Source organism: Lepisosteus oculatus, chromosome 2 (assembly GCF_040954835.1).
Source record: "Lepisosteus oculatus isolate fLepOcu1 chromosome 2, fLepOcu1.hap2, whole genome shotgun sequence".
Taxonomy (NCBI): Eukaryota; Metazoa; Chordata; class Actinopteri; order Semionotiformes; family Lepisosteidae; genus Lepisosteus; species Lepisosteus oculatus.
The window spans coordinates 17,360,543-17,380,231 of NC_090697.1; the positions used below are offsets into that span (position 1 = coordinate 17,360,543).

At 36.0% G+C, this 19,689-nt stretch overlaps 1 protein-coding gene across 3 annotated transcripts in view; it reads left to right on the forward strand.

The window, feature by feature from the left end:
• The first annotated feature begins 401 nt into the window (after window positions 1–401).
• Window positions 402–19,689, forward strand: part of LOC102696159 (low density lipoprotein receptor adapter protein 1) — a 52,813-nt gene continuing 33,525 nt past the window's right edge. For 2 of the 3 annotated variants that reach the window (XM_006626082.3, XM_015352708.2), the window contains exon 1: window positions 402–647. In XM_006626082.3, the coding sequence (XP_006626145.2) occupies window positions 563–647 (85 nt within the window). In that variant the 5' untranslated portion in view covers window positions 402–562. The remainder of the gene's footprint in view (window positions 648–19,689) is intronic. The other variant, XM_015352719.2, reaches the window with a different exon arrangement.

Here is a 19,689-nt window from a genome sequence, read left to right on the forward strand (position 1 = left end):
AACCTGTAAACAACGCATTCAGTTTAACATATTCAGACTAAACATTAAATTCGAGTATGATCTAATGAACCGAAACACCATATGATACGAATACGAAAAAACGAATTCTGGCACCGTTAAGAAAAGACCTTAAACCAAATTAGTGCCGCGTCCTTGTAGTTTTAAGCTGGCCATGCTGCATTTAAAAGTATCAAATGCATATGACGATTATTTCAAATATTTGCAAACACATAAAGTAGGAGAAAGCCATTGATGTGGTTTTTAAAGCGACCACGCATTTGTAGCTGTTCGGACACTTGTCTTCTATAGGCAGCTACAACGAAAAGTGTGGGAACAATTCTTTTCGGATAAGAAATGGTTAAAGCTTGCAGCGCCGTCTCCCTTGGCGCTGCTACACATAATTTCATAGTACCATTATCAGAGGCAGCCAGCCTGTACTACACCCTACCGGCTGTTTCGTGGCTCAGCCCTTCATTCACAGTCGCTTCTGGCGCTTCTGTACCTTTCTTATCAATCTGTAACGGGAAAGAGTCTTAAACCTAGTGTGGACCGATATTTCGCCATGGATGCTTTGAAATCAGCCGGTAGAGCAATAATCAAGAGCCCCGGAGTACCACGGCACACATGGGGTACCTCCAAGCACGAAAGTAAGTGGTTTATCTTGTTATTCAGTGTGACACGCAGCTACTACGGTGCGTACTTGGCTAGGTTGCTGCAGAATGAAACCGAAAGCGTTGAAATAAGGCAACGTGAGTTTTTTCCTTTTAACCTTAAGACTGATTCAATTCAGCACAGAGCAGGTAAAAAAATAGTTAACTGTGTTATTTAATCGGAAGTCGCAGTCATCCTTTTATGTTGCTGTTCATGTCATTTTCAACCAGTATTTGATTTTTCTAAGCAAGTTACTGCAAGTGCATTACTGGTTTCCTTTTTATTTCCGCCCGGTCTTTGGCGTCTTGTCTTGTCTTGTCACTGGGTCCTAGTGCCCATTTTCGTATTTCAAGAGGAGCGGTCGATGTTTGGTGTTTCGTACAGCTACAAACAACTGTAATAGTATATTTGCATTCCTAGTTTGAAAACTCAAAGATAACGTGGGGTCCTGTCTGTTAAAGTTTCATACTTAATCCAAGGTCCCCACTTTCTGTAATGTATTCTTATCATTAGGATGGAATTTGTAAACTGCTGTTTTACAGTCTTATCTAAAAAAACGGTACACCCGTGTTGTGTCTTCTAAATTCTGAAAATTAGATTGTCTGGTTCAGAATATTTTGTTTTTTACCTTATAACAACAATGAATACGATCGCGCAAGATTCAATACAATATTTTTATGTTTTCTTTTCATAGACGTAAAACGAAAATCGTCTTTTTAAATACAAATTAGACAGCCGTTGCTACAGTACGTGTAGAAATTACTTTGTTATCATATTATGTCGAATGTGTGCGTGATATTTAGCATTTGTTTCCACCAGTTAATTAAACCATCAAGAAACTTTGTTTACGAAAACCTATTGGCGACACTGAAATGTAAATGTATCTAATCAGTTAGAATGAAGCCCGGATAAGCCTGCACATATATTAATTTCTAACCCCCAAATTAAATAATCTTTCCTCTGTCTTTGAAATGCATATCGTCTTCCCCCAGGACTTGTAACCGTTTCCACGGAAACAACGAAAGGAAAAAAAAGTCTGGGATGTGTATTAGTCGTAAATCCATTGTACCTCTATGAAGGCAGACGTAAATCCAGTATTTTAAAAAAAAAACAATATTAAACTGAAAAAAACCCAGATAAAATTAATTTGAAATGTGTCATATTTATTTATCATATTTATTATCCCCTAATGTCTTTAAAATTATATTTATAGAATAATAAAAAAATCAAACATCCCTTTCTTGGATTGCCTTACATGGTAACTAATATGAATGCACAGCAAGTGTGACCTTGACCATTAAAAGTAAAAATATATCTTACAACAACATTATTATCATTAATAATAATAATAATAATAATAATAATAATAATAATAATTGCAGTGTTGAATATTATGGTCAGACTTCAACTTTCCCAAAGGGCAGCAAATTGCAGAATTAAGTTCTGTTAGCGATCTACCCTATCCCCTAATTTGCTTTTAGTTTTATGGGCCATCATAGGCTCTAAATCCTGCTTTTGTGTCATTACTTATCTAATACACTATATTTTAATATTATTTTATATAACATATTAATAGTGTTATTTGAAATTCACTTGTTGATAAATGGTTTATAAGTTGTTCAAAATGCTGTTTAAAGTTGAGTCAGAGAAATAAGAATTAAGACCTTTCGTATACTTTCATTATGCAGTATACATCAGGAATTTGTATTTTTTGATTCTCCAACTCATTTTTCTGATTTATAGTTCCCTTTTTTTGCTGTTCTAACTCGTAGCAATGGGGAATGAGATTATGCCTTTAGTGAAGTTTACACCTCATTGGTGAATAATGATGGCTTCATTTAATGAGTTTCCGGAAATGTCTGCGATTCTAATTTGAGCATGTTGGACTTTTAAGATAGTATTTGGGTTAGAAAAAATTAATATTTTGGATGTTATGGTTTTAAGAGGGTTACATTGTGAGATAATGTTTATATTATCAATGTGTGTGGAGAATGTAGAAACTGCAGAAATGCTGGGAGGCATTTTAGGCAGATCAATTGAGAATGATTCTCAGAAGTGTTCTGTCTAAATAAACCAGACATGCTGATAGTATTGAGATTTGACTCTAGACAGTTTCTGTTTTTTCAGCATAATTGGTTTGAGTGTGTTAATTTGTATGTTAATTGATTTTAGATCCTAACTTATACTTGTTTTGTAGTACTGTCTGTGTCATTGTTATTATTAATAATTGAAACCTATTGTATATATTTTAAATCTATGTATTTGTCTTCATGCAGTATATTAGGATGACTGGATATGGAAAGAAATATGTGTAGAAATCATTCCTATTTCTGTATGGATGGGAGGTATAATCCACCTTTAAAGCCTAAAGCTATGTTTCTCTTTGGTTAGATGATTTTTATTTAATACAAAATAATGCAAAGTACTAAATGTACACATGAGGGCTGTATTCAGACTGATTATCCATGATAGAGTTTAGAATGAATTAGGGAAGGGATGACAACAACCAAATTAGATCAGACTCAGCTGTCAGTAATTTGTAATCACATTGTAAATAGTATATGTTATCCCCTTCTCTCCCTCGCAAACATCTTTCTGCTTCCCACCTCCATCACATCTTCATCTTTGCAGCTGCCCCTTGGTCACAACTCACTCTGGCTGGGGCACAAGCCTCCTTGTTCTCTGGGCAGGAGGTTAGGTCTCAGCTAAGCGGGTTAAGCCAAACTTCACTGTGACTAAAACCTTTCAGAAACCTTTCAGTACGCTTAATGCTTGAGTGTTGTTATTCCTCATGAGCTTATATTTTAAAAGAATGTAAAAAAAAACAATTTTGTGAAAGAGAAACAGAACAAAAATATTCATGTCACATTTCTATCTGCCACTGAGATCAAACTGAGTATATAAAATACGCTTGTTACTTTGACCTTACTCCTCACCACAATCTGTAAGTACAAATGCCACTGGGCACTGTGTTTACATTAAAGATTGTAGGATGTGAATTGTAAATTTTGTAGTGAACTCCACCGTGCCTGTGGTGTGTTCAATATATTTTAAACATGGTAGCGAGATAAACTCCCAGGAGAAACAACAAAGATGCACCAAGGTGTGGGAGAAAACTCAAGCACAAACTGTCTGGGAAATTAATTTAATTGATTAAAAAAAAACAGCTTCCCAACAGGCAATTCAAATTGAAAAAGAACAATATCCAGCTTTCAGAAAGCCACAATGTAAACAAAACTTTTTGTACCTGTAATATCACATACAAATAAATATTCTACAAATATAAAAATATTCAATAAAAGGACAGTGTGTTTTAAAAACAAAAATCAGTGCTGTGAAGCCCTTTTCAGTTTTAGTACCATTCCTTACACTTGCAGACACTTGTGTCAAACTGAGGAGGAAAAGCTTCAGTATGGAGAAACTAAAGTAAATTTAGATAATTCTTTTCATATGGTTCTGAAATTGATGTAGACAAATAATGAGGATTTCCAATGGCATATGCATTGCTGTTATTGACAAGTAACACACTATGTGATAAAAAATTAAATATTACCAAGGAAACTGTAAAATATAGTGCCTTTAAAAGTATTCAGACCTTTGCAGGATTTTCGCATTTTGTTGCTTTATAGCTTGCAGTCATGACACATTGAAGGAGCAATTAATGTTTTGTATATTTACAACCTACTCCACAAACAACAAAGCAAAAAAAAAAACTAAAGAAAGAATTAGTTAATATGAGATAAAAATGGAAAGGCCATGATTGTATAACTATACAAACCCAAACCTTAATTCATTTATGTACACAGAATTACCTTAACAAGCCTCACAATTACTTCAGTGGCCTCTGTGTGCAGTAACAATGGTTCTGATGACCTTAGAATAAAAACTGTATGAACCGTCTCTGTGAAGTTCCTTAGTCATCTAATTAATTTCAAGCAACGACTCGGCTATTATGAATAACAAGCTTTTATAGAAAGTTGGGGATAAAGTCAAGTCAAGAACAGAAAAAAGGCAAGTAATATCTAAAATATCCCTGTGAGTTCAGTCTGTTTGTTAATTAAAAAATAGAAGGTGAGTCTTACCACCCAGACACTACTTTAAAAACTAACACCCCCAACTAGCAGCTATTCAAGAATGAAACTAGTGAGGGATGCTGTAACGAAGCGTTCTTTCAGGACACTATGCAGACAACACAATCTGGGGGGGAGTGAAGAAAACATGGGGGAAAAGGCATGCAAGGGGCTGGAAGGAAAACAGGGGGCGTGTCCATGGTGCACTGGTGTTCAGAGGAGGTGTGGCCGAGGCAAACAGTCCGAGGGAATCCGAGGCGAGTCCAAGACCGGGTAATCCATCCTGACAGACAAACAGAGTTAAAAGCCGGAGCAGGATCCGGCGGGGGGGCGGGGGAATAAATGGGGGTAACGGGACCAGACGCTCCCTGATCCCTGATGGTCAGGACACCGTTGTGAAGCCTATGCCGTCGAGTCGCTCCTGGCGGGTAGGTGGGCTTCCAGGCGTCCATTTTCCAAAGCCGAGCCCCGATAGGCAGGAACGTCTGGCTTATATAGCACGGGGGGCTGGAACTGGAGGCAGGTGCGGGAGATGAGTATAAAACAAGGAAGGGCTGGAGAGTCCTTAAGAGGAGGGGTTTACGATCGTGACAGATGCCACTGTGAAGCCAACAACATCATAGGAAGGGTCTGAATATTTTTACAAGTTATTTTTACACATTTGTACAGGATCATCACATAATTCAGAGGGGCCACAAAGAAAAAGTATGGGTGGTATGTACAATTAAATCTATCATGGAGTGTTCACTCGCTTCAGCCTTAACCTAGAAAGAATAGTCTGTTATAATGTACTTGTGGAAATGAAGCGAATAAAACCTCATGAAAAAGGTTTAGCCTGGAGTATTCTTTAAGTTTTTAAAGTGCAGTCTTCTAAAATTTTAATGTACTTATTGCTGAATTTCTTTCTTCTTGAATTCCTTTTTATAGAGGGCTCACTAATTATAAAGTACATGTTCCTCAATTTATTATGAAGTAAATAAAAGTAAAAATCTACATTTTAGAGGCACTATCAAAATGTCAAGGAATTGGCAGCTGGATCTTGTTTTTGTCTCTTGAAGCATGATCAAACCAAATATGAATAAAACATGTACGTGTTCTGCTGTTGTATCAACACAATCTTTCAATAACTGTGGGTGATGGAATTGTATCAATTGAATATGACAATTGCTTTATAGTGTTTTGTCCTTAACTTTCATTTTCACAAGTATGTCCTCTCAGCTCTATGGAAACAGAGAACAATTGTATTTCTATAAAAGTTTAAAAAGTTCAGGCATCCAATTAATGTGGCGAATAGGCAGATACACTCTGTCTCACCTTATTTTCGCATTTGTCCCACTTTCAGTATCTTGTGCTTGAAGAATCTGTTCAATACAAAATCCTCTAGATCCCTATGTTTGATATACCCGTACATATATTTCCTAAGAACAAGAAAGAAAAGTTACTTACAAGTGGTGACCATTTCCAGTAGCCTATTTACCTTGGTTGGGTGCTAGTAGATAATTGATTTAGCAACCTCACCAGGCCATTTCCTGAAAGAAGCCAGGTTATCAGATCCTTGTTAGCACTTTCCTGTAGTTTCCATTTGCTGAAAAATAAGCATCTAATTATACTGTATGTTTTTTGTTGCCTTCAAAACTTTGTCTTTTTTGTTTCTTATTGATGTTTACAATGTTGCACTGTATAGTACAAAATTGTACTAGTACTGTATTGTATAATGATACAGTAATTGAAAATCAGTGATAGTAATAATTGTGTCAACTTCATAACTAGTTATCGACTGTCCAGGTTAATTGGCATGACTAAATTCCCTCCTGTGTGTAAGCGCTCTGTGGTAGACAGGCATCTTGTCCAGGATGTAGTCACACCTTGTGACCTGTGCTTGCTGGGTGTCACCCTCTAAAGATAAAGTGGTTACTGAAAATAGTAAGATAAAAGAGACATTATCTGGCAGTGGATGGAAATCAACATTAGGGTGTAGAAAAAATTAAAACAAGTAGGAGATAATTAAGAGCTTCATAAGAAAGACTGCTACGAGTATTCCCAGCAGTCGGAAAAGTAAAAAAATAAAACCTCTGTTGGAAAACCATGTCAGTTTAAAGTCATATTACACAAGGAGTCCAAGATCATAATGTTAATGATTATTTATACTGCTGAGGATTTTTGTGACAACTTCAGAAATTATAATTATAATATAATTATAATTATAATATAATTATTTCACAAACTTAATGATTGGGCTGTGTACATTTAGCTGGTATAATGCAGGGTTAGACAGGGTTAGACAATCCTGTTCCTGGAGGGCTGTCTGCAGGTTTTTCTGGTTCCCTTCAAAGCACCAGTACCTGGGAGAATCTAGTAAATGTTTCACCATTAAACCAATAATTGTGCCTGTTAAGAGCTATGTTGGAGAGAAAACCCGCAAAGAAAAAATAATATTTCATCCAGTAGATCCTTTTAAATCAAGGTTTGTTATTTTAAGATGATTTCTCTTTGGTGTTGTATACAAAACATTCACCAGCACGGTTGAGACCAATGATCATGTGAGACAACTGTGAAAGGTTGTCAGCCTACCTGATATGTTACAGGTCATATAGTGAGATCACCGTGGCAATTAAATGGATTATCTTTCTCATTATTATAATTAAAAAAGAATTCAGAGAACACGTGGATTACCAGTTTATTTCTTTCATGTAATACAGCATGTTAGTTTTTTTGTCTTAATCATTTTATTCTGTGTTCAATGTAGTAAGCACTTGGATACAATTGTAGCTTTGGTTGTGACATCTGAGCCTGGCATTAAACGCTGATTATGGTGTTATATCTTTCACTTGCTGAGGTCATAAAATTGGCTCACAGATTTACACCACATGCTGTAAGAAGAGATAAGGCCTTCACAACTCATTATTTTCGTATGACCAACTGTGGAAGGGTCAAATTAGCTGCTGTAAGTGGTAATAATCTGTGCTTGAGTGACTTATTACCCAGTGCAACAGGATTAGTAGACAGACTAGCTAAGGGTTCCAGTTACAGATAATTCACTTGAGAGGTAGAATGCTAAAAGCTGGCATGTTGCTACATCAACAGGAATAATGCATATTTCAATATCACGTGAAAGGAGTGCATGCAATAATTTTAAGTGATAGCTTCTAAGCAAACAGTCCATGTGCTAGGAATTAGCTGCTTTGAAATGTGTTCTGTTTTTTCCAAACTCTCCTATGTTTCTAAGCCAGTGTGAAACGTTTTCTAATGTTGTCATATGGTCTGCTTCCAAGTAATGCATTCATCCTCACCAAACCTTCTTTCGCCTAAGTAGGACCTTAAACCTACTGTAAGTGGTAGTGTTGTTAGAAACAAATCACAGGAAAAATTTATCAGTCGCAGGAACGCGGTTAGTGACTTTTTTGTTGGAACACCTGTAAGAGAAAGTGCTTATTGATGTCTTCTTTTTAATCAGTCAAGACAGTGATTAATATATAGTTTGCTTTGAAACACAGAGCAGTTATCATAAGAGTGAGTTAATCAAAAGCTAAAAAAACAGCAACTCTCATACTTTAGCAACTCAGTTAGGTTTGTACAGTACTTCATAAATACTTTAGGAATTGATTGAAAAACAACAGGATTCACTTAAATAAAAGGAGTACAATGAATTGCAAGAACGGGTAAACAAACATATTATATCAAGAGAGGGATTTTGAAAAAAGTCTCTCAAGATAGAGTTAGAACCCATTGGCTACAGAGTTGTTAATGTATCGCCCATCCACTACCTGAGTAATTATGTACCAGAAAGTCTGACTACCATTAGATAGATAGATACTGTACTTTATTGATCCCGTGAGGGAAATTGCAGTACGTAGGAACAATGATTAGAAATAAATATGAGTATCAAATATATGGAAATTCAAACCATATTGTTTTTAAGGTCAGTGTCTTTAATAAATGAAATATAGAAAACATATTCTAAGGCATATACTCTTATTGCAGAAAGTTATAAAAATAAAGAATTTAAAATGTATTATTGTATATTACTGGAACCTAAAAAACAGAAAAAAAACAAGATAAATAATCCACTGCTGCAAACATCAAGGTGCTGCATAAATTAGTTTGATGGATTGTTGGCCTTTCTATCTGTAAACACAGTAGACATTTTATTCTAGTTAGTGATTAAACAACAAATGGCATTATCACTGTATTTAAACAGGTTGATTTTCTCTAAGGATTAGGATGTTCATTTATGTTTTCTCTATTGCATGATTTTTCAAATCTGTGAAATGTGTATTTTGTAAACACCCCAAAGATGAAATAAGATTAGAAAGAAAAAGTACTACCACGAAAATGTCTGAAAACAGTCCTATTTTTAGCCATGAATTTCTAGTTAATTGTGCTTAAATCATGCACAGATATGATGCAAAATACTTTATGAATATTTTAATGTAAAATGACTTTATGAATTAATAAACAAATAACCTTTGATTAAGGTAACACCCAACTTTGTATGTTTTCCTAATTTGGAGTGAAACTAACAAATCCTGAAAATTCAGTTGCTCTCTCCATTCTCTCAATCCATCCAGTACATATATCCATATAGCAAATGCACACATAATAATGTTAAAATAATTTTAATTCCAGTCTAATACCCAATACATTAAAGCACAATGACCTCTCTTCTTAAAGAAATAACATAACATTCATTGCATGTATCTGGCAAATAAATGTATGTAAATAAAACAAAGGAATGCATATATTTAAAAAAATGAAAACTAATACAGTTTTAATAGCTCAGTTTAGAATCTTTCTTATATTTTCTTTTCAGTAAAGGAAAGGGAAACCATTAATCATCTGATTGGTTTTGACAGAGCTGCGAACGCCGGATAATTATTTCCACAGTTCAACAAACAACAGTCTGATGGACAGTGACAAGTAGCACTGGGGGTCCTATTTGATCATTATATGAACACTTTAGAGTTGAGGCAGATGAATTCAAAATACCCGGTTTTGCAAATTTCCTCATTCATTTCAGTCAATTTTAAGTGCCAGTTTCAATGAAAAGTTGCATTAGACACACATGTGAGTTTTCTGCTGGGTAGATTTTTTCTAAAACAAATTTAAAGCATTGTCCAAAGCTTCAAACTGAATAATAATAATAATAATAATAATAATAATAATAATAATAATAATAATAATAATAATAATAGTCATCATCATTATCATTGCATTTGCATTGCATCTTCATCCATCACTAAAGTGCAGCACCTACATTTATTGTGTCATTAGACTCACAATTAGCCTCATTACACAGTAGATCAGGCAGAGAACAGGGAAATGACATCACCAATTGAGTTAAGAGGGAAATTTAGATATGGCACATTGTACAAGCCCAGTGTATTTGCCTAGCACACTAGAGTTAGCACCCATAACCTTACAATTTAAGTACTTTAAAAAATAATTTAAGTAGCTAAAGATCTTGGTTTACTTAAAGTCTGTGTTCTGCTTTATTATCACAATAGCCAATGAAAACGATGACCTGCTTCTAGAGCAATGGCTCCCCTAGTCATTATAATTGAATTCACAATTTGTCTAACATTTTCCTACAGCTCATTTGACTGAGAAGGAATGGCGATAGATGGGTATAGTTACCGTATAACATACAGTACTGCCAGATTTTAACTCTAAATTGTGAGTCCATTAGAAGATATACAAAACTGAGAACTATCATGTAGAAAAGAAAAAAAAGGGACACGAGACACAGTGTCCACGTAAGTGAAAATAAAACAGTAATGAAGTAACAAAATATAGTTGTTTGTTCATAAGAAGAATGAGGAGTACTGTGAAAAATGTGAAGCTAACCCATCACGGCAAATAATTTAGTGATAATTAGAACACTCTTTGGTTGTTTTTTGCATGAACAGAATGTTTTGTTGATCTTCCTAGTCTAGGTTCATCTTTAAATACCAGTGGAGCCATCAAAATCTCTTTTAATAGAAAGGTCTGGCACAGTTTGGAGCCTGTGATCTGAAGGTGTGTTGCTGTGTGTGTGCTACAGATTATGGAGCATCAATTTCACTAAAAAGAACTTTAGTGGTATTTGTACTGTGTTATTAGCACTTAAAATGTGTTTTACATACAGTAAATAGCCATTTAAGTAAGACTGCCTAGATTTTTTAATAAGACCGGTAGTCACACTTTCTTGAATCATCAGCTTTATTGAATAGCTGTGCTAATTAAAATATAGCTGTATTGCCACTTGTATTTTACTACAAGTAACAGGCTTGTTTTTCAGCTATGTCTTGTGAAATTGTAGCAATGGTAGAAACTATTTAGTATCGCCTAGATTTTAGTTTTCAATTTGTGGATGTTATCATCCGCCTGGTCAAATTGGGAACCTTCAGATAAGTGGTTTCATACTACTCAAGACTGAATTTAATTTCTCAGATTGAAGGAGGCCTTCATCTTTGGGCAATCGTATAACATTATTCCCCCGGACAGATACAATCACATATTTATAAATTATTCAAATTGTGCAAAAGTGAGCTTGGAAAAATGCAAGCAATTTAAGATGTAACACGATATGAGGAATTATGAAATATAAGTTGTCATATGAATATGTTTTTGTTACTGTACAGTATGTAATTCCCTCTAAGAAATTTTTCTATGCAACGTAGGCAACCAAATCTGGTATCCTTTCCATTTTAAAATAAACTAGGATGAATTTTTTTGGGCGAAATCAGAAAAAAGCCCTCAAGATACATAATTCAGTAGGTACTGTATCTTGTTCTGGATAAATGAATTCATCCGTCTTTCATGAATTTCACTGCCATGAGCCAGTTCTGAGCTGTCTCAGAACACACGCATAGCCAGAATGTCATTGCTATGAAAATAACAATAAAAAATGAAAGCAGTTGCATGCATGAAGCAAGGAAACTCGTAGGATGGTATTTTCTCTGCCACTTCTGTGACACTCGTCAGTCTCAATGACGTCTTTAATTTGCTTATGCATAAGGCAGCAAAGTGTGACATTCACATGGTATAAAGTCCTGCCATTGCAAATCAAACCGTAATAAATTAAGAGACGAAAATGAGGCCTGTTTTTTTTAGTCCATTTCTTTCTGTAATATTGAGTATTCATTCTGGAGTTTCTTCTGTCCATTTTTGTTCAGGAGTATCTCATTCTCCATGAAAAATACATGATTACCTATCTGCCCACACTGCCTATTGGAAACTTAAAATATCTTTATTTATGAAAAATACCGTCTGTGGGAATGGAATACATACCTATTAAGACCTCATTTTATTCTGCCCTCTCTCTCTGATTTGAATTTTGTGTAGCTTTTTATTCCAACAAAGGCACGGGGGAGAAGCTGTAAAATACAGTCGCTTTAAATTATTTAAAATATCTTCACACCTCAGAGCCCTCAGAAGCTCAAAAAAGATTCTAAATCAGAAGAATTGAATGTCTGCCGTCCGTGTGATATCCCAGAGGTCCTTCAAAAAAAGCTGGCACTTCCCCCATCCTTGCTACAGACAATAAAAATAAATCTGAAAGAAAAAAACTGTGGCAGTAAGAAGTTTATCTTCTTTCAGGCACAATCCGTGACTACAGTAATAGGAAAATATCTGCAGAACAAGAAAAGAAAAGCAACAAACAATTAAATACAACTGAAATGAATTGCTATGGGTTTTACTTTTGCTAAATTAATAAGAAAATAATAATTTTTCCAATCAGACTGTATATGGTAGTTAAGATCAAAGAAGTTCAGAAACAAGGCTAAATATAAGTACTGAATGGTGATATAGCTGTATTTTTAATTTATTTTGATGCACAATTGAAGACAAAACTGAAGGTTCATACAGTAGTTAACACTGTCTTTGAACCTACTGTACATCTTGTCCTAATTGTAATTTATGTTTTTTGATAACTATATCGCCATGGAATTCTAATTCAATGTTACCAAAACTGATACTGGAAATAGCTTTTGTGATTGTCAAATGTGTACCTCAACAACTATTGGCTTATTTAAACCATGTTTGGTTAACATATCAATGCACAATTACACACAGCCTTTTAATTTAGTCTGGCTTGATACCCAGTTAAAATGAAAGACAAAACAACAAAAATATAGTGAAGGTCTGGCTACACTTTAGTGATGAGCTCCAATCAGAATGCAACCCAGTGTGTAGCTGCTTAATATTTTGGCAGCTTTAGTTTTGTGAGATTACCTAAAAAGATAATGATATTATCTCTTGTGATCTTTCATATAGTTTTTACAGGGCATTTAACTGCTTGTACAAAATGACTGATTGAATAAGCAATGGACATCTTTGTGTTTTTCACAAGGTTTCAGGATGCTTTGAACAAGTGCAGTATGTGACATTTCTGTACTACCACTGTACTGTAGTATTACTGCATGTTTTTTCTAGCCCTGATCCCTAATGAAGCAGTTCCTTTCATGTTCCACAGAGAAAAATGGCACTGTCTTGCAGCCAAATTTGATTGTTAATTTGCAGCGCTGTATATCCTGAAGATATCAATGTTTTCTGGAGATCTCCAGCAGTTGTCTCCTTGCCTCTGTTGGCAAGGGATTTTGTACTTGATCACTGATCACTTCAGGTGCAGCTTCATACTACTCATTGTCTTGAGACAATATTCAAGATATTGAACGTCTATTATCTTGTGATACCAGACACATCTGAAAACAAGATGAAATGCTGCATAGGCTGGGGAGCTTATCAACAATATGTAAGTAAACAGTGCCAATGCATACACAGCTGAGTATAGCTTTGTCTTATCTTTAGGATTTATTCATAGTTTTGCTTATCTGGCAAGCATGACTGACTGTTAGCACTAAGTACAGTACATGAGTTTGCTTTCTTATGGCCATACTACAGTATACAATTATTTTCACCTTGTCTTTGCTTTGCTTTCTCTTGTCTGTTATTCCATCCAATGAAAAAGAAGACTCGGGAGGCAAATATGTAAGCTGCTTTATTGGCACGGTGGTACAGTGATTAGCATCGCTGTCCCACAGCACTGGGGCTCTGGGTTCAGTTCCGGACCTGGAGTGGTACCTGCTTGAAGTTTGTGTGTTCTCCCTGTGTTTGATTGGGTTTTTGATAGGTGCTCTGGTTTCCTCCCACAGTCCAAAAACATATATGTTTGGTTAATTGACTTCTGGGAAAACTGGCTCTTGTGTGTTTGTGTTTGCTTCTGTGTGCCCTGTGATGGACTTGCGTCCCATCCAGAGGTATACTGCCTTGCGCCCGTTGCCTGTAGGGATAGGTTCTGGCTCCCGTGCGACCCTGTATTGGATACAGCAATTAGATGTTTAATATTTGTAATGAAAAGAAATTCAGGTTGACCTACAGTATCACACTGACCTCAGGTCTGTGATCTGCTCTATCTGACACTAAAGATATGAAACTCCAGGTTAAACTTGGCACAAAATATTTTTACACTAGAGAGCAGTTGTCGCTTGAAAATATGATTTATATATATTTTTAGATGTGGCTTATGTTGTATTTTATGGCATTACTTGCCTCCACAATGATAACAAAACAGAAGCTTGAGAAATAAATACATCTGTAACAGCATTGATGATGAATGACATATACAAGTTATTTTTACACTTGCAGTTTTTTACCAGATTTGAATTAATTACATAATTGCCAGTACATTGGCATTACAGTATTTAGAAAACTCCAGTATGCTTCCAGGTATAAGGTTTTGAATTCTATGGGAAATAGTGGTCAAACATGACCACTTATTCATACTTATTCAGGTACTTTGGAAAACTAGTTTCTTAAATAATGCTATAATAAATGCTTAAAGAAATAGAGCAAAGGTCAAGTTTGGTTACTAAGAAACTTATCTTTCAGTTATTTATTGACTGAAAATCATTATGACTGAACTCTTTACATTTTGCCATGTACCTCTAGATTACTTCTATAGCCAGTTCTTTAAGGGTTTCCATCTGTATTTGTTATACAATATAAAATATCTGTTGACCTGTGTGTGGAGTTTGATAGTTGCCTTTGGGAATGTCCAGTCAAACATGCTATTAGAAAATTGCAGTTAGAGGAGTGTAATGAATGAAATAACTGATTTTATTTAAAAGATGTTTTAAGTGTGAGTTATATGCTATCAGTCCCCTGAGGTTTGGTTCGTAAACTTTCTAATGAAGGTTTTTGTGGTTTTAATTTTTGCACTTTGAAAAGTACTGTCTTATTTTGTTTTTCACTGTTTTTCCGCTCCATGGTTGCAGAACATCACTTTGCTCATTAAATCAGGGCATCTCTTTCTAGCACCCAAATCCAAAATGTAATTGAAAAAATAAAAGGAGTTCTGTGTCTCCTCAGGTCTGGAACTAATCAGATTAGTAAATGATTCGGTGCCAACACATAATTGGTTTTTGTCAGGAAATACTTTTTTTTCTTGAACGCAAACCTCTCAACTTTTCTCTAAGCAGCAATGTGCTCACATTATGGGTACTTGCAGAGCCTACTGTAGGTGTGAGCAAGGTCTTCACTTAAATGAATGGATCCTGGGCAAAAACACACTTCTTCAGACTAATTTTCTTTTGATGTGTTATTGGCTTTGTGTTCCTGAAAACTGAACTAATTTAAAAAAATTACATTTTCCTTTTTGCTCCCTGTGTGATGCTCATGGAAAGTAGGCCAAAGACATTCTGGGATATTGTATAAAGAATGTATAGCATTATCCGTGACCTTCACAGACTTTAAGCCTAGAAAAGACTTACAGTGATGTGATTTTTTAAATCTCTCAAGTTTTCAGCATAAATGATGTAGCGCATTACTAGTACATTTTTTACATCTTAGAGTCAGGTGTTTTAGAAATGTTAGAATTATTTAAATAATAAACAGTATTAGACAAAACATCAAAGAATTAGAAAAGGTTGGTATATTATTTTTTAGGACTTTTAAAAATATGTTTTCAAGCATTATAATTAGACCTCTCACCTAGCACACACTTTATGTTCTGTGTCCTCCTGTTTCCTCCCTTCTTCTCTCTCTTGTTCTGTTCTGATCTATTCCCCTGTGTCTCTCTGTCTTTTTATCCTAGACTTTAGACACTCTTAATCATTTATCCAGAACTTAATTAACTAAGGTAAACCAGACAATTATTTTAATCAGTATGTCTCAAAATCAACACAGCTGAGTAAACATCTCTTGGTTTGAAGTTCTAGAAAGTGAAAATGTTGACTCCAGTTAGATGTTACTCATTGTATGTAGATTCCTAGAGTCAGGTCCATAGTTGCCTACTGCAGCCTGTAAAATTATGTTGAAATTGACATAATGCACTAGTAAGGCTCATTTGGAATATTATGTCCATTTCTAGTCACAGTGTTGAAGAAAAATAATTCCTGTTCTGGAACCTGTCTAGAGAAGAGGAACCATTGTATCCAGAAAATACATTTTGGAGGTATCTTTCAGGGAATCCTGCCCTACAGTGCCATACTGAAAGAATTAAACTTATTTTAGTCTTAAATAGAAAGCTTTGTGAGGAGACTTCATACAAGTATTCAGAATCCTCAAGGGCATTGTTAACGTCAGTGCAGTGGACTTATCCAGACTGAACATATCACTTTGACCTTGACTGAAACGCCTGAATCAACCATGGAAAATCTGACCTTAAGTTACTTGTAATATCACACCTTTAACAGGGAGCCACATTCTCTGTTGTTCTCTGGATATTCTTAACATAAAAAAATGTTATTATATTGAAACATGAAATATTATATTCTGGTCTCTTTGACCTTATATGTGGCATACAAAACCAAATAAATGAGACTGCCAAATATAATTCGGCAGAGGCTATAAATTACTTCCTTGTGAGGCTGCATCTACAGTATCTTCTCAAAGTAAATGAACTGCTTGCCATTCAAATGTGATACAATATACAACTGAGGTATAAAGGTTGAATAAGAAATACAATACAACTATGCATTAATGCAAGATATGGAATCTCATTACTCATGTGATATTATAAGATGACTTTATTAGCCCTATACAATTTCTTGTATTAGGAATTTGTCTTTTCACATACCTCAGCTTGCGCTCCATGAGACACACAGACAGGGAGAGAAGCTGGGGATCAGAGCGCAGGGTCAGCCATTTATACGGCGCCCCTGGAGCAGTTGGGGTTAAAGGACCTCAGGGGCACAGCACAGTAGGATTCCTCTGCTGGCCATGGGATTTGAACCGGCAACCTTCCAGCCATAAGCACAGATCCTCAGCCACACATCAGTACTTAAAATATGTTTAAAACTAAAATTGTTTACTGTATTCTAACACTTTAGTCTTTCTGCTTATAGATTCAAACTTTATATAACTGCAGTGATTCCCTCTAGTTTTATCTTGCCTTTGTGTTGGAGACAGGAGACGGTAACTGCATTTTACTGACTTTATTTCTGTTTATTGTTCATCGAGTGTGCTAGTCACAGAGCGGAGCATGTGGGGAGGAGGGCATGGAGAGGAGTAATAGGTACTGCTGAATAGTTTAGTGTGTTGCAAAAGAGAAAGAGTGGAGAGAGAGGCATCCTCTTTTATAGAGGGCAGGGGGAGGGGAAGTGAGCTGGCAAAAAAAGGGGAGAAAGGTCAGAGTTCTGGATAGACTGTTACCAGGACAGGATACTACACTGCCCCCTCAGCTCTTCCCCTGGCGGTGACTTCAAATTCCCGGAAGTGGAGTGACAGACTTCGTTGTCTATGGTGGCTGTCAGGGCGTTGGGGTTGGGGAGGTGTGATCAGAGCACTGAGGATCGGGAACATGGGAAAGGGTGAGGCTTCTGTCAGTGGCAGAGCTCCAGGCTGTCATGACTGTGAGAGGGTCTCTGGGACTCAGCAGTGTTCACCCCTCCCCCCGTCAAGGGCCCATACTGTCTTGATGGAGGACAACCAGGTGGCCCTCCAAGGGATTGACAAATTCAATCTAATCTTTAGAACCAATAGTGAGACCCAAAACAGAGGACACAAGTCAAAACTATGGAAATGTGAACTAAATGTGAACTAAAAAGAAGAGATGAGATGATATGTGATCCATGATTCAATTAACTAATGGCAACAAAACAGACTAGACTACAAACAGACTATTTGTACTCTTTCTTATTGTCACGATATTAGTTCCCCCTCCTTAAGGGTGCTCCAGCCCTATCACTCAAGACATTATTCCATGCACCTGCTCCCTATTCCCTGCCCACCTTAAAAGCCAGGCGCTGACGCTCTTCCGGGCTCTGCTCTGATTTCCATATCGTGCGAGTCCGGGACCTGGAAGCGCCTGGTCCCGTTAAGGTTTTAACCCCTGTTCCTTGTCCCTGTCCGCCGGTTCCGACCCGGTCTTCGTGGTTTTTAATTCTTGTTCTGATGGATCTCCTGGTTTTGGATTTACTCGTGTGTTTTGGATTTTCCCTATGGATTACTCTTGGATTGTTCGCCTCGGCCACACCTCCCCCGTGCACCAGCGCACCTTGGACACGCCCCCCTGTCTTCAGCCCCGTTTTTCCTGCATGACGTTTCCCCAGTGTTTCCCCACTCCATCGGACTGTGTCGTCCGCATAGGGTCCGGAAAGAACTGTTTGTTACACTTATGTTCCTTGGTGATGTTAATAAAAATGTTTAACTCTTCATCTGACAAATATAAAAAATGACCAAAGACAACTTCATTTGGCACTTCAACAAGCTAGCATAGATACAATAAGGAATACATTTTTTACCAAGATAGCGACATGCCTCAAATGTCCAACTGAGCATACAAATTGTTAATAATGACTTTACTGCTGTCTTTTTAGGACAAAGTGCCCTATTTTCTGTTTTAACCAAGATTGTGTTATTAGTGAGGTATGCTAGGAGATTATGAAATTAGCTCTCTTATTTTAGAAATGGGCAGAGTATATCATTTTTATAATACTCTAATGGAAAAAATAGTAAATAGATATAGGTGCATTAGTTTTAAAGGAATTTGTAGTGAAAAAAACTTGCAAAATGAAAATGCAGTAATTATAACAACAGTTAATAAAACTTAATGAACTGCAACAGTTAATATTAACTGTTTTACCCGCAAAGTTTTATGTGAAATAACGAGTGCCTCTGGCAGATTTGTGAGAAAATGAGGTCTAGTGGTTTGGTACACTGGGAATTTGCATAGCTTCTTCAGAACTTTCATGTTCTGTCTTTATGTGTGCTGTACAGTATGTAATCAATCAGTGCTGTTACTTTTAACATGATAATGAGACACCTCAGTGCATTATGTAGTCTCAACCCTGAAATTTTCAACTTTCAGATAAAGCCAACCACTTTTATTTGAACTAATATGCATGATTCTCGGCTTAATAGTTGCCTTAGGCCAAACAATGCTGAAATGCTATGTTTGATGTCATTTTTACATAGAGAGAAGGAATATTAGAGGAAACATAGTTAATTTGTTGATTAGAGCATGTATCTTTACAGGTGATATTTGATACTGAAATGGTCAGGTGGCCAAAGTAATACACACATATTTAATTTGTTTATTTTCTGTTATCAGAACAGTAAGAGCTGTTCTGATAGATATCACAATGATATATTTTTATTACATCACCTTTAAAGATAGTGGTATCAGTTAAAGTGATGTGTTGACAATGGCTGTCTATTCCAGTGGTACTGTAAATGGAGATGATTACGTTTATGTAGTTACTGTTGATCTGTTGTATAATTGGATTACTTTAAATACTTTATAGTATTCTATAATTCTAGCACAAGGAGACCCAAACACTGTTTTATTTTTTTTAAGTCTTCAGGCTTTTTTTAATGATAAATTAACCACATTGTGGACCAATAGATGGCATTGATTCCACCAGAATTTACAAACCAGTTCTTTAGCATGGTGACCTGGAGCACTGCTGTTGGAGGTGTCTTCTTTTGGATGAGAAGGTCAACTAGTCAGCTGCTTGGTTACTAAAGATCCCAAGCCTACATTTCC